This window comes from Hyperolius riggenbachi, chromosome 9 (genome assembly GCF_040937935.1).
Source record: "Hyperolius riggenbachi isolate aHypRig1 chromosome 9, aHypRig1.pri, whole genome shotgun sequence".
In the NCBI taxonomy this organism is placed as follows: Eukaryota; Metazoa; Chordata; class Amphibia; order Anura; family Hyperoliidae; genus Hyperolius; species Hyperolius riggenbachi.
The window spans coordinates 279488284-279501973 of NC_090654.1; the positions used below are offsets into that span (position 1 = coordinate 279488284).

General features: G+C 42.9%; 1 protein-coding gene across 2 annotated transcripts in view; it reads left to right on the forward strand.

Moving 5' to 3' along the window:
• PRIMA1 (proline rich membrane anchor 1) overlaps positions 1-13690 on the forward strand; it is a 142080-nt gene that overhangs the window by 60254 nt on the left and 68136 nt on the right. For both annotated transcript variants that reach the window (XM_068252326.1, XM_068252327.1), the window contains exon 2: positions 3185-3306. In XM_068252326.1, the coding sequence (XP_068108427.1) occupies positions 3217-3306 (90 nt within the window). In that variant the 5' untranslated portion in view covers positions 3185-3216. The remainder of the gene's footprint in view (positions 1-3184; positions 3307-13690) is intronic.

A 13690-nucleotide genomic window follows, 5' to 3' on the forward strand; every position in this document is an offset into this window, starting at 1 on the left:
TGAACCCGGATAGAAAGGACCAGTGTGGTTTGAATTATAAAGCAACATATTTTTCTTATGAAATCTTTATGGTATGTTTGACTAGAGGTGTGATGAGGGTGTGGCAGGGGCGTGGCTTAAGTGTCCCTCTTTCTTATCTCAAAAAGTTGGGAGGTATGATAAATGTACTGCACGCATAAAATTTAGCAAGTTACACCAAAAGTACTCATCAGAATCAGAATCAGAAATCTTTATTTCGCCAAGCATGACATGGATCCATGCCCGGAATTGGTTTTGGCACAGTACAGATGGCTCGAGAAAAGAAGAACAAGACAGGTAGAAAAAACAAGCTAGCAGACATCAACAGTTACATTTTACATCAGTTACATTACTACATCAGTTACATTATACATCACAATCCCAATGTGACATTAGATTCCCCCAATTAGTCACGTGGGCCGGTTGCCTGGTTTTCCGTGACTCTGCCCGGGCTGCGGCTCATTTGGATTGCCCTTATGGGAGTATGTGGAGGGAATTAAGGAGGCTGACAGCCGAGGGGAAGAATGAGTTGCTGTGTCTAGTGGTCTTTGTGGCAATGGCACATAGCCTCCGCCCCAGTGGAAGCAGCCTGAAGTAGCGGTGGCCTGGGTGTGAAGGGTCATTAGCAATCCTCAGTGCCCTAGATCGCAGTCTATTTTTATGTAAGATGGCAAGTGAGGGGAGGGAGCACCCAATGATCCTCTCCGCCGACCTGATGACTCTCTGAAGTCTGTTCCTGTCGTTGGTGGTGGCGCCAGCATGCCAGACTAAGATGAAAGAGCAGAGGATCGATTCGATGGTGGCGGAGTAAAAGCTAGTCAGAATCTCTCGGGACATGCCAAACTTGCTCAGCTGGCGGAGGAAGTACAGTCTCTGCTGGGCTTTCCGCTGGGTGGCAGTGATGTTAGTCGACCATCTGAGATCACTGGAGATGGTCATGCCCAGAAGTCGGGCGCAGGGAACCTTAGCTACCTCAGTGCCTCATGCTGCCTGTGCACATTAATTTTAACAGCCTTTTGCTAATAATACATCCCAATGGCAGGAAGAAAAGAGGAAGAGGTGTATTGGTAATATAAACAGCTGAAAAATGCAGAACCAACAGCGGCCCCTGCAGGTCACCTCCAATGTAGCAGGCAACACTCGACAAGCATTAGTCTAGTCTACAACATTACAACATATACGATATTAAGTCAGAAATTAACAAAAAGCCATTAAAAAATACTTTCAATTCTTACTTACACCTGTATGTTTAACTTCGTAACCATTCTCTAAAGACAAACTTTACCGAAAAATAGAAAATGTGTACTGGTTAAAGGACACCCGAGGTGACATGTGACATGATGAGATAGACGTGTGTATGTACAGTGCCTAGCACACAAATAACTATGCTGTGTTCCTTTTTTTCTTTCTCTGCCTGAAAGAGTTAAACATCAGGTATGCAAGTGACAGTCTCTGTCCGGGTCGGGACTGGGTCAAACTACAGTGTAACCTTCAATGATAAGGAATAACATGCATAAAACTATTTTCTCGTAGGAAATGGCTTCTGAGAGCAAGAAGGAGATAAAAAGGATCAATAGTTCATAGATTTTAGCTCTGGCATACTTCAAGGAATGGGTCTAATTGAGCAGAAATAAGGAAACAGTAAAAACTTAAAAAGTAGATTTAAATATAAAATAAAACTGTGGAATATCTAAAAAAGTAATTTCTAGGAGTAGGAGGACAGATACAATTGTTTCTCTCATCAGTTTATTTTCACCTCGGGTGTCCTTTAACCACTTCAGCCTTCAGTCGTTTTTCACCTTATGCATCCGAGCAATTTTCACCTCCCATTCATTTGCCAATAACTTTTGCACTACTTATCACAATTAATTGATCTATATCTTGTTTTTTTCCAACACCAATTAGGCTTTCTTTGGGTGGTACATTTTGCTAAGAATTCTTTTTTTCTAAATGCAGGAATATTAAGAAAAAAATGGAAAAAATTAATTATCTTTTCGGCCATTATAGCTTTAAAATAATACATGCTACCATAATTAAAACTCACACATTTTATTTGCCCATTTGTCCCGGTTATTACACCATTTAAATTATGTCCCTATCGCAATGTATGGTTCCAATATTTTATTTGGAAATAAAGGTGCATTTTTTTCATTTTTGCGTCCATCACTTTGCAAGCGTATAATTTAAAAAAATATTAGTAATGTACCCTCTTGACATGCATATTTAAAAAGTTCAGACCCTTAGGTAACTATTTATGTTTTGTTTGTTTTTTTAAATTGTAATTTTTTTTAGTTCAAATTTTTATTTGGGTATTTTTTGGGTGTGGGAGGTAAACAGTTAATTATAAATGTAATTTATTGTGTTATCTGTGAAAAAAAAATGTATGTGCATGTAGTTTTACTATTTGGCCACAAGATGGCCAAAGTGATTTTTTTTGTTCTTCTATCCTGTGAGCAAGCACGCTCGCTTACAGGAACTACAGTACAAGGAGGACGTTTTTTTTTTTTTTTTCAGAAAGACCGCGGCATCTGAAATGAAGCCGTCGTTTTTTCTACTGGGGACTTATATCAATGAATGGGAATAATGTTCCCATTCATTAATCTTCGGGCTATCAGGGGGGGGGGCGGCGCACACACGATTGCGCGCGGGAGTGCGCAGACGCACGCAGCAGCTTTTTGGACCTGAAAGTCACATCCAAAAGGCGAAACTGGTTAAGGGCACCGCTTTTCACATGGGAGACCAAAGTTTAAATCCTGGCTAGGGTCAGTACCTATTCGGTAAGGACTTCAAGGCAAGACTCCCTAACACTGCAGGGTGGCCTCTTGAGCGCATCCCAGTGGCTGCAGCTCTTGATCGCTTTGAGTCTAACAGTAGAAAAGCGCTATACTAATGTTTGAATTGGATTGGATTAGAGACAGACAGACAGACACAGAAAATTTATATTGCGCTTTTCTCCTGGCAGACTCAAAGTGCCCGAGCTGCAGCCACTAGGACAGTAGCAGTGTTGGGGAGTCTTGCCCAAGGTCTCCCACTGAATAGTTGCTGGCTTACTGAACAGGAGGAGCCGAGATTCGACGCAGTAAGTGTGATAGAGGTAGGAAACATACACTTGGGCTTCGACAAAATGGCAGCCGTGTAACCGTGTGCTGTTTGTCCTTTACTCTAGCGCTGCAGGTGGTGACTGATGGTGCCGTCGTGATGCAGAACGGAAGGCTTTGGCTGTACTGCCCTTTCTCTTCCTGCCTCCTCATTCGCTGTTTGACACTTCCTCTTGCTGGATTTATCCAGGTAAGGTTCTGCCCCCACAGATGATCCTACCATTCTAATATGCATCCATTAGGGAGACCTATTTAGGCCTCTCAGCAATCGTGGCATTTAACCCTTTGCTGAGACGTTTCTCATTTGCAACAAATCCAAAGACATAAGAACAAAATTTGTTTAGGTAATATCTTTAACCACCTTACCACTGAGGGGTGTTTCCCCTTATGGACCAAAGCAATTTTCACCTTTCAGTGCTCCTCCCTTTCATTCACCAATAACTTTATACCTACTTATCACATCAAAATGATCTATAGCTTGTTTTTTTTTCACCACCAATTAAGCTTTCTTTGGGTGGTACATTTTGCTAGGAATTATATTATTCTAACTGCATATTACAAGGAAAAATAAAAAAAAATGGAAAAAAATAATTATTTCTCAATTTTTGACCATTATAGTTGTAAAATAAAATGTGCAACTGTGGATAAAACCCACACATTTTATTTGCAAATTTTCCCCGGTTATTACAGCATTTAAATTATGTCCCTAGCACAATGTATGGCGAAAATATTTTATTTGGAAATAAAGGTGTATTTTTCCAGTTTTGTGTCCGTCACTTATTACAAGCCTTTATTTGCAAAAACAACAGTAATATACCCTCCTTACATACATATTAAAAAAAAGTTCAATCCCTAAGGTAACTATTTATGTATTTTTTTAATGTCATTTTTTTTAATATACACATTATTTATTTTGGTAACTAAGGGAGTTTGGGGGAGGTAAGGGGTTAATGTTAATGGGGGTGGGGGGTATGTATTATTTAATTTTATGTATGTAGGTGTAATTTTACTATTTGTAATTTTACTATAGATTCTTGTGTACTGTTAACAGTGCACAGGCTCTCTTATGGACTTCACCTGAGGAAGCTGGTTATGACTGGCAAAGCTCATTGTGAATAAAGTAGTTTAAAGAGACTCTGTAACAAAATGTTCAGCCTTATTTCTTCTATCCTATAAGTTCCTATAGCTGTTCCAATGTGGTCTGTCTTAGTGCAGCCTTTCCTAGTTGCACAGTGGCTGTATTATCTCTGTTATTTAATCTTTGTCGGGCTCAGGCACTCAGGCAGGAATGTGCTGGTCTACTTGTGATAGGATAGAAGCTATACACACCCTCTCCACGCCCCCTGCAGGCTCTGTATGAGTCACAGACTGAGCTTCTCTCAGCCTATCACATGCTGGTGAGCAGCCATGTCTTTTGTTTGTAAACACTGCCTAAAACTGGCAATTACAAGCCAGGATTGCAGCAGGGAGTGGCAGAAACAGCACAGAGGGGCCCAGGAGAACATAATGAATAGAATGGTATGCTTTTTATTGTAAGAATTTTACAGTACAGATTCTCTTTAAGTGTTCTGTCCTACTGTACCTATTGTGTGGCCACCACTTGGATTATAAGTCTGATGGGACAGGCCCTCTTTCTTTCCTACTGAATCTGGAGGTGTTTCCCAACTCTTAGATTATAATAAGCCTGATTGGACAGGTCCTCTTTCCCTCCTACTTTACCCTGTGTTCCCTTTACCTCTTAGATTACAAGCCTCATGGAGTGTCTCTTCCTTTTGTGTCATGTTTTTTAAGTTTTTATGTTTCTAATCTACACTCATCTTTAACATCACTGTATAAAATGTCGGTCACTTTATAAATATCAATAATAATAAAGTCCAAATGTCTCTGCGTCCGTGCGTGTCCCTGTGTGTGCCCCTGCTCATAACGAACTGCGCATGTGCGCAGAGACACTGAGGGGAAGTGACGTGCGGCTTCAAGGGGCGGACGTGTGCGTGTGCGACGGGTGCGCGAGCGGCAGGCGCACGCGCAGTGACATATAGTGACAGACCTAGAGCCCGTTTTTAAACAAGCTTAGGCCAGCTACTAGGATAATAATAACCATGATGCTTGTTATCTCAGAGTTCATGGCGGTATCAGGAAACAGAGCTCCATAATTGGGGGGAAAGTAAACAGATAAGATTGTCTTGTATTTGGAAGGCTCATGCATATTTCGGAGCTGGGAAAATTGTGTTATCAGCAGGAGGTCAGGCAGATGTTGGAGAAAAGAAAGCCTTTTAGCTCCAACTTTTTCCTCCAGAGTCTTCAAAGTTAGAATTGGGAAAGCGAGTAAACATGGTTCTTAAAGGGATCCAAGCAGCTTTTTTTCTGATGTAGGAGCTGCTATCCCCCCCCCCCCCCCCACCACCACACACACACACACACACCTTACTTCTGCCATTATTTATCCAATCCAATTATGTAATCAAGTGTGAATTCTCTTAACTGTATGAAGTACAGTGTCCTATCTCCCCAACCCTTGATTCCCCCCTTCCCCATCCCCGCTGATGAAAGCTTTTGTTTGCGCATTGCTACTGCTAATTACAGCAGTCCTTATCTGCCTGCTCTTTCTGTGGACAGCATGCTGTGGAACAAGGGCAATAAAAACCTCAAACAAACATTTACACGTAAAAAGAAGTGGCAGAATGGATTTTTTTTTTGTAATGAGCCACATTGTTAGTATGCATTTTTAATGTGCTATTGAGATGCCATTGAGGTTCACTTTAAAGAAGACTTGTCAGGTTTCTCAGAGTAACAAGTGACATAGTGGCTGAAGGGCAGTTAATACCATAAGCCTACATCCATGCTTGCTTTACTTCACATTCCTTCCAATATCCTCAGAAAGTGTTCACAAATCTCCAGTCAACACTGAGCAGTGGCTTCAGGGCTGGTCCGCCCATGAGGTGGGGTGAGGCAGGTTCCTCATGCGGCAAAGTCGGGGAGGGGGGGGCGGCACCCGCCTGGCCGTGGGTGTGGGGGGGCAGAGCTGGAGGAGGTATCGAGCAGGAAGGGGGTATTGGACACAGTGGCGGGGAGGGGGGGTTTGTACCCTCTCTCTCACCTGGGTCCCCCGATATGCGCTCCCCCTCCAGCTATTAACAGCAGCAGCGTAGTGATATCAGGCAGCGCCAACAAGCCGGGATGACTCACCTCTTCCGCGTTCCACTCTCGTCACTTCCTGCAATGCCGCCCACTATACTGTAAGTGGACGGCATTGCAGGAAGTCACGGCCACGGGGGGAGGCGGTCTCTCATAAGTTTTCCTCAGGTGGCAAAATGTCTAGAACCGGCCCTGAGTGGCTTTACCTTCTTCTTTAAAGCTCCACCCCTCCTTCTTATCCATTAACCAATGAGAGGACAATGCTTGCAGTTTAGCTGCTCTGATTGATTTGTGGGTGGCAGGAAAGGGAGGGGCAGAACTCCAACTCGGTAATCAAGGTCTCTCCTCAGTGTAGGACTGAGTTTTGTAAAAGATTCCTGGTCAAACAGGAGAGGATTTAAACACAGCTAAGTTGCAGGCGTCTCATGGAAATCACTTAAAGGGAACCTGTAGTGAGAGAAATATGGAGGTTTCCATCTTTATTCCCTTATAAACAATGCGAGTTGCCTGGCTGTCATGCTGGGCTTTTGGCTTTAGTTGTGTTTGAGTCACACCTGTAACAAGCATGCAGCCAGTGGAGTCACACCAGAGTCACAGCATCTGATCTGCATGCACATTCTGGGTACAAGACTTACAGCATTAAAAGCAGAGCATGAGAACACGACATCAGAACAGAAGCCAGGCAACTGGCATTGTTTATAAGAGAATGAAGATGGCAGCCTCCATTCTGTTTTCCTCTCACTACAAGTTGCCTTTAATATGAAATTCACTTTCATTAAATATATAAAAACGAATGCCACACAAGCCATTTGGTAATGATTGTTTTGGTCCCCTTTAAAGTGAACCAGAGAAGAAGCATCCTCGTGTATTTTACCATATATATCAGTGGGAACCTTAGAGAAAACACCTACCCTGCTCTCTGTTTCATCCTTCACTGCTCAGCCTGCTTGTTAGCAGCCCTGATAAAATCCCAGACTGAGCATTCAGTCTGGCTTTGCTCAGGAATCATTATAGCTGAGTCATTATAGCATAGCCAGAAGGGGGCAGGCTTGGGCTTGAGAAGACATCAGAGACAAAGACTCAGCTATAATGATTCCTGAGCAAAGCCAGACTGAATGTTCAGTCAGGGATTTTATCAGGGCTGTTAATAAGCAGGCTGAGCAGTGAAGAATGAAACAGAGAGCAGGTTAGGTTTTTCTCTTATGTTCCCACTGATATATATGGTAAAATACATGAGGATGCTTCATCTCTGGTTCACTTTAAGTTTGCCTTCAGCTAGGGATTTCCAGAATTTCCTGGAAAATCAGTTTGCCTTGTCCCCCCCTCCCCACCCCATTCCACCCCCATCAAGAAATCAGCACTCCTTAAATTTAAGTTTGGACCACCTAGTAACTCCCCCACATACTTGGCGTAATCCGCAATCTTTGACTCACCCGTTTGGCATTTTCTGATGGAATGGTTGTGTTTGCCTCTACATATATAAGACAAAAGGCCAGATATCTGAAAAAAAATTGACAAAACCCTTGTGTATTTAGCAAACTAAAATTTTACTTAAAACAAAAATTTCCATTTACAAATGCCAAGGAAAACTAAAAGGTAGCTGATCAGATGCCATTTTTATTTCAACAAATATTATTCCAATTCTTGCATACGCCCCAATCACGGCCTTCCTAGTCCAACCTTCTGGATTTTACATTGTCTGTAATGATAAACAGGGGATCTTTATCACTCATTACTCACACAGAATGTTTTAATTTACTGTGTGTGTTCCAGAAATCCCTTTGGAAAAGCAGACTCCAGTAGTTTATGAGTTGCTTCACCAGCGACTGCGCAGCTTTTAAAGGGTACCTGTAAAAAAAAAAGTTTGCCAAATGGGTACTTGCCTGAATAGAGGGAAGCCTCCTAATAATCCAGAGGCTTCTCCCGCCCTCCTTCACCTCGCCGTTCCTGTGCTGAGTCCCCCAAAAGCCCTCCAACAAGCCCCTGATTGGGTCTGTGCTTCTACGCATTTGTGAGCCATCTGCACCAGCGCAGTAGCACGGACCTGATTGGGCTCGGTTTTTGCCATGCTACTGTACAGGTGCAGTGTGGCTGCGCACCCATCTGCTTCTGGCTGGTGCTGGAACGCTCTTTCCTTTTTTTCTCGGCTTCCAATGAAATCTGTTACATAGTGTTAACATTACTACAGACCCGCCATGAGGAAGATAAAAAAAAACAGGGAAAGTTGTGAGCAACCAGCACCGCCGTGTGGTAAGCTTTAGAAAATGACATGTGCTAACACAGTAGTAACTGAAAAATGATTTTATTACAATAGTAAATGTGGGTTTAACCCCACTTTAACCAATTTATAATAGTATGGGGGTGGGGGTGGGAAGAGTTAAATGATTTAAAGAGAACTTGAACTGAGAAAAATTATTTAAAATAAACATATGAGGTAACCTCAAATGAACATTACATAGTTACCTCGCCATCAGTTCCTCTCAAAAGCTCACCATTTTCTTCTGACCGTGATCCCTTCCAGTTCTGACAACATTTTGTCAGAACTGAAAGATATCAGTTGCTGTCAGTTATATACCAGTTGCTGTTAGTTATAGCTGAGAGGACAACCGATGTACCAGGTAATGTCCATGTTTCCCTATGGCTCATGTAGGCGATATTACGGTTTAACAGTGTGCTGACCAGAAAGCTGTTATGGAGTAAGGGCCATTTTCAAAATGGAGGACGGATAATTCCTTTGATCACAGTGGACAAACAGGACGCAAGAGAGGAGAAAGAGATTGAGTAGACTACTGTAACATTTGTGGAATTTATTTCCGTGGTCAGCGCACAGGACGCGCGCCAACACTACGGAAATCCTCCACAAGCGTGTAATATATATAACCCAGCTATGGTGCTATGCACCTGTAAAGGGAGATTCCCACCAGCAGATGGAGCTGTGGAGTACAGATGGACTCAGCCTCTGTACTGCCACAGATGCCAGACGGGAATTGCACGAGTTGGAGCAATGTAGGGCTGGATAGCCCTAATAGAGAAAGAGCACAGAGACAGAATAAATGTGTGTCCACCAATCTAGTCGCCACCCAGCGACGGTGAACACACAACAGCGGAAACAAAGTGGGAACGCAATCGCAAGAGAAGCGATTGCCAGAAGTGACACAAGACTGAGCAGGACAGAGCACGAGAGTAGCAAAGACACAGCAAGTAAGAACAATAAGGAAAATAACAAACGTTAACTAAACGCGAACACCGCGCTCATTCACAACAGTGAACGCGTATAAGCATGATCACCGCGTGTTAGGCGCCCAGTGATAAGCGTGCCACCCTAACTAACCAATGGCACACAAACACAAAATAGAGAACGCGAACGCTTGCAAAACGGTTACCTCACCGAGCCTACAGCAAGCGTTCATACAAGACAAGACAGAGAGAAGGAGCAGCCAGCAGCAACCGCAGCTCTGGCCTACACTCCCAGACAGAGTTCAGAAGGAACCATCGATGCTACCACTAGAGCGAATGCGATCCAAACAGACAAACAGATGGGGCTACCAGTAGCAACCGCTGCTCTGGTTAGCACCCCTGAGGCAGAATACAGAAGGAGGAACTGCCACTACCACTAGGGCAAATGCGATCCAGACAGACAAACAGATGGGGCTACCAGTAGCAACCGGTGCTCTGGTTAGCACCCTTAAGACAGAATACAGAAGGAAGCACTGCCACTACCACTAGGGCTAATGCAATCCAGACAGATGGAGCAGCCAGTAGCAACCGCAGCTCTGGCCTACACTCCCAGACAGACAGAACGATTCCCTGCCGACCGCCGCTGGCGACAAGGCAATCGAGACAGAGAGACAGAACTAGGCAAAACAGATATACAACCTGACTGCACTAGAAGGGATGCCTAGAGCAGTCCCCAGGAATTACTCTAAGATAATCTTAGCAAACGACAGCAAGGCTGACACTCTAGGAGTGTTTGCAGGAACAAACCTTCATGACCAGCCAAGGATTCTGGGAGCACATGGTATTTATACTGCAAACCTTCAAAGGAGGCAGCTAGGCAGTTTGCATGACAAGTGTATGCAAATTCCTCAGCAGCAGAGCAGGTCTGAAACTTGCAAAGCAAAAACAGGTCTCTTTTTTCCAGAGACCTGCAGCCCTCAGACTTAAAGGAATACTATCGATACCCAAGTGTTCTAAAATGACAATGTACAAATAATGTCTAAGTAGCTGTGTAAACATTTTCCTACTTTTCATGTTAAATATCAGAGGCAAAAGCTGTAATTTATTGAGGGTAGGATTTTGCTATATTGGGACAAATCAATTGCAGAAGGGGTGTCTGCTTCAATGCACAGCCAGAGTTGCATATCAGACTACAGAAAGCAAATATCAAACATATCAAACTCTGAAAGCAAAAACAGTATGAAAAAGCTGTGAGAATTAGTTACATTTTCTCTGCACTCTTCAGACACGTCAGTCAGAAACAGAGCTCCCAACAGCTGCAGCTCCTGTCTCCTGTCTCTCTGTGTCACACACAGAGCTACACATAGAGTTAACTGATCAAGTGTGAGGGGAATTTCCCCTCTCCTCATGGCTCAGTCAGCCCTCAGTTTTGGCGTCAGTAAAGTTTAAATGTATTTTGCTAACAGTAAGCAAAGAAGTTGCTACTAAAATGTATACACCAGTACTTAGCAGCACTTCCCAAACAATTCCTGTGTCAATTGAAAAAAATATGTGAATCGATAGTATTCCTTTAAGGAATGGACAAACAGCTGTCTGACCGTGCAGACAGCTGAGCAGATCGTTATAACTACATGGGAGGTAAGTATGACTTATGTATGTTTATTTTGAGTTTTAATTTTCAGTTCAGGTTTTCTTTAAGAGTTCATATCTCAATGGTAGCGGAGGAGGTGGTGGGTTCAGGGCAAGCAAATGGAGAATGCCGGCTGCCTTCTCTACCCCATCGCCTACCTGACAACCTCATACTGTATGGGAGATAATTTGATAGTTGGAGGAATCTGAATGGCTCAGACGTGCTATGGTCTCAAAAAGGCAGCATATGCCATTGGCACAGGAAGACAGCTTTGCAAATCCAGCCAGCTGGGTAATGAACAAAGAAAAATGTAAACAAATGTAAAAATGGTTCCCGTGTAACGCACAAAACTTACTGCAAATCACCCCCAGGGCCCCTGAGCCGGCTTCCAGCAGGCCTGGTCAAATCCCCCCCTCACACAATATCATTCGGTATCCATCATATGTCCCTAAAAAGCACTTTTGGGGTTCCCATTATTCACTTCCTCCTTTTTCTGTACAGAGTAAACACACAGCATCCCCGCTCTCATGGGTCACCATAGCTGGAGGGGAGGAGGGGCACCTTGGGGCCCCTACATGCTCTGGGCCCTGGGGCAATTGTCCCCTTTGCCTCTATGGAAGCGCTGGCTCTGCATAGACGTAGAACACTCCTGGCAACGGGAACGAGACAGTGGCGCCCAGCCAGGCCGTGTATGTGGTGATGATAGTAATCAGCTAATTACGATTACGCTAAATTTAGCGTAAATGTTCGCATTTATGCTTATACGTAATTACGATTTGTAAATTCAATTGATTTCGTATAGTGATTCGTAATGTCGCCTAAAATTTAGCGTAATTGTTCGCATTTATGCTTATACGTAATTACAATTTCGTATAGTGATTCGTAATGTGGCCTAAAATTTCGCGTAATTTTCGTGTAATTTCGTGCCGACTTTGGCAGTGAATAGCAAACTCTCCATACATGCTGGTGACACCAAAATTGCTACATATGTGAAGAATATTAGGTACAAGTCAAAAAAAAAAGTTGTAGTTTTGGAGAAAATCTATTTTAAAAATGCAAAGTAAAAAATGATTTTTAAACAAAAAAAAAAGACAGTTTAAAAACCATTTTCTTTGCATATTTAAAATCGATTTTCTCAAAAACTACAAAAAATTCTTTTTTTTTACTTGTACCCAATATTCTCCTTAACATATACACTAATTTTGGTAGCAATAGCATGTATGGAAGGGCTTTGCTATTAACCGCCAAAGTCGGCACAAAATATTGCAAAATTACATGAAAAATTAAGCAAAATTATGGAATACAACGATTACATACAAAATAAATTACGATTTTCCCTGAAATTTCGCATTACAATTACAATGCGTAAATGCGAATTTCGATACGAAATATCACGTATGCGAAATTTCGGCCCACCGCTGCGCGTATGCACAACTGTGCACAACTGAACAACTATGCTAAGCTGCCCAGCGGAGGATCGTCCTGGGAAGACGGGGTGTATACCATTGTCTTTATTATTAGGTACCCCATCAGGGGTGTCACAATAGACCCTGCAAGAGATGCAGCTGCAGGGGGGGGCCCAGAAGCCACAGGGGGCCCGTCCTGAGAGACTTACAACTAAGAGCACGGAGAGAGAAAAACTTTCTGCTCTCTGCACAATTGTTCTAATGACTGCATCTGCTCAGCCACTGATAAAGAATCATAACAAAGTTTTGCAGACAAAGATTTGTAGACAGCTACTATTCAGTGTTCAGCAGTGTCTTGTGTACAGTGCTTTTCTACCCCCAACCTTTCTACCCCTCACCAAGTGCTGTGGGAGGGGGCCCCATCCAAAGTTTTGCAGGGGGGCCCAGTAATTTCTAGTTACGCCCCTGTACCCCATGTTTGTTTCTCACTGTGTACAGCGCTACAGAATATGTTGGCGCTTTAGAAATCACTAACAATACTGTCCTGTGACAGGTCCTCTTTTGCACAACAGAGTCCAGCTTCCACAACAAGCCAGAATCATCATCCGATCTAATATTCTGCAGCCTCCCTCATCCTGGCAGCCTTATTTCTGCTCTGTTAAGGAATTGTTTGCTTTTGCTGCGCTGCCTTAACCTTAAACAGTCTATATTTAACGAGGGCTATTTGATCTTTGTCTATTTAAATGGGCTTCGATGAAATGAGCTATTTTTATCTGTGTCCTTTTTAATATGCCTGCTCCATAAATGGTATAATCCCAAAACGGACAATTAAACACGGATAATTGGCTGGGGAAACCGCGACCGGCGCATTCGAGCCAAATTCCCAGAGTGCCCCGATCCATAGATTTTCATTAAGTGCAGGAGGATGTTTTTTTCCTATTATTAATGTGTTTTTGAAAATGTTCCTCTGTTTTTTAATTAAAACTGAATTATATGTTGTTCCCGAGGAACTGCGCATTTCCGTGAGATCGCAATATGGCTCCAAAAACCCCGGCCATATATAGACAGGTTAATGGGATTAAAGAAGATCTCTACACTCCAGATTAAAGAATGCATTTGCGATATCAAGGTGCACTTAAAGAGGCCCTGTAGTGACATAGAGTAGAATGTAGTAAATTATTCAGGATAGCCACTTTAATTTTCCTGGCTTTAGCATCAGAAACATT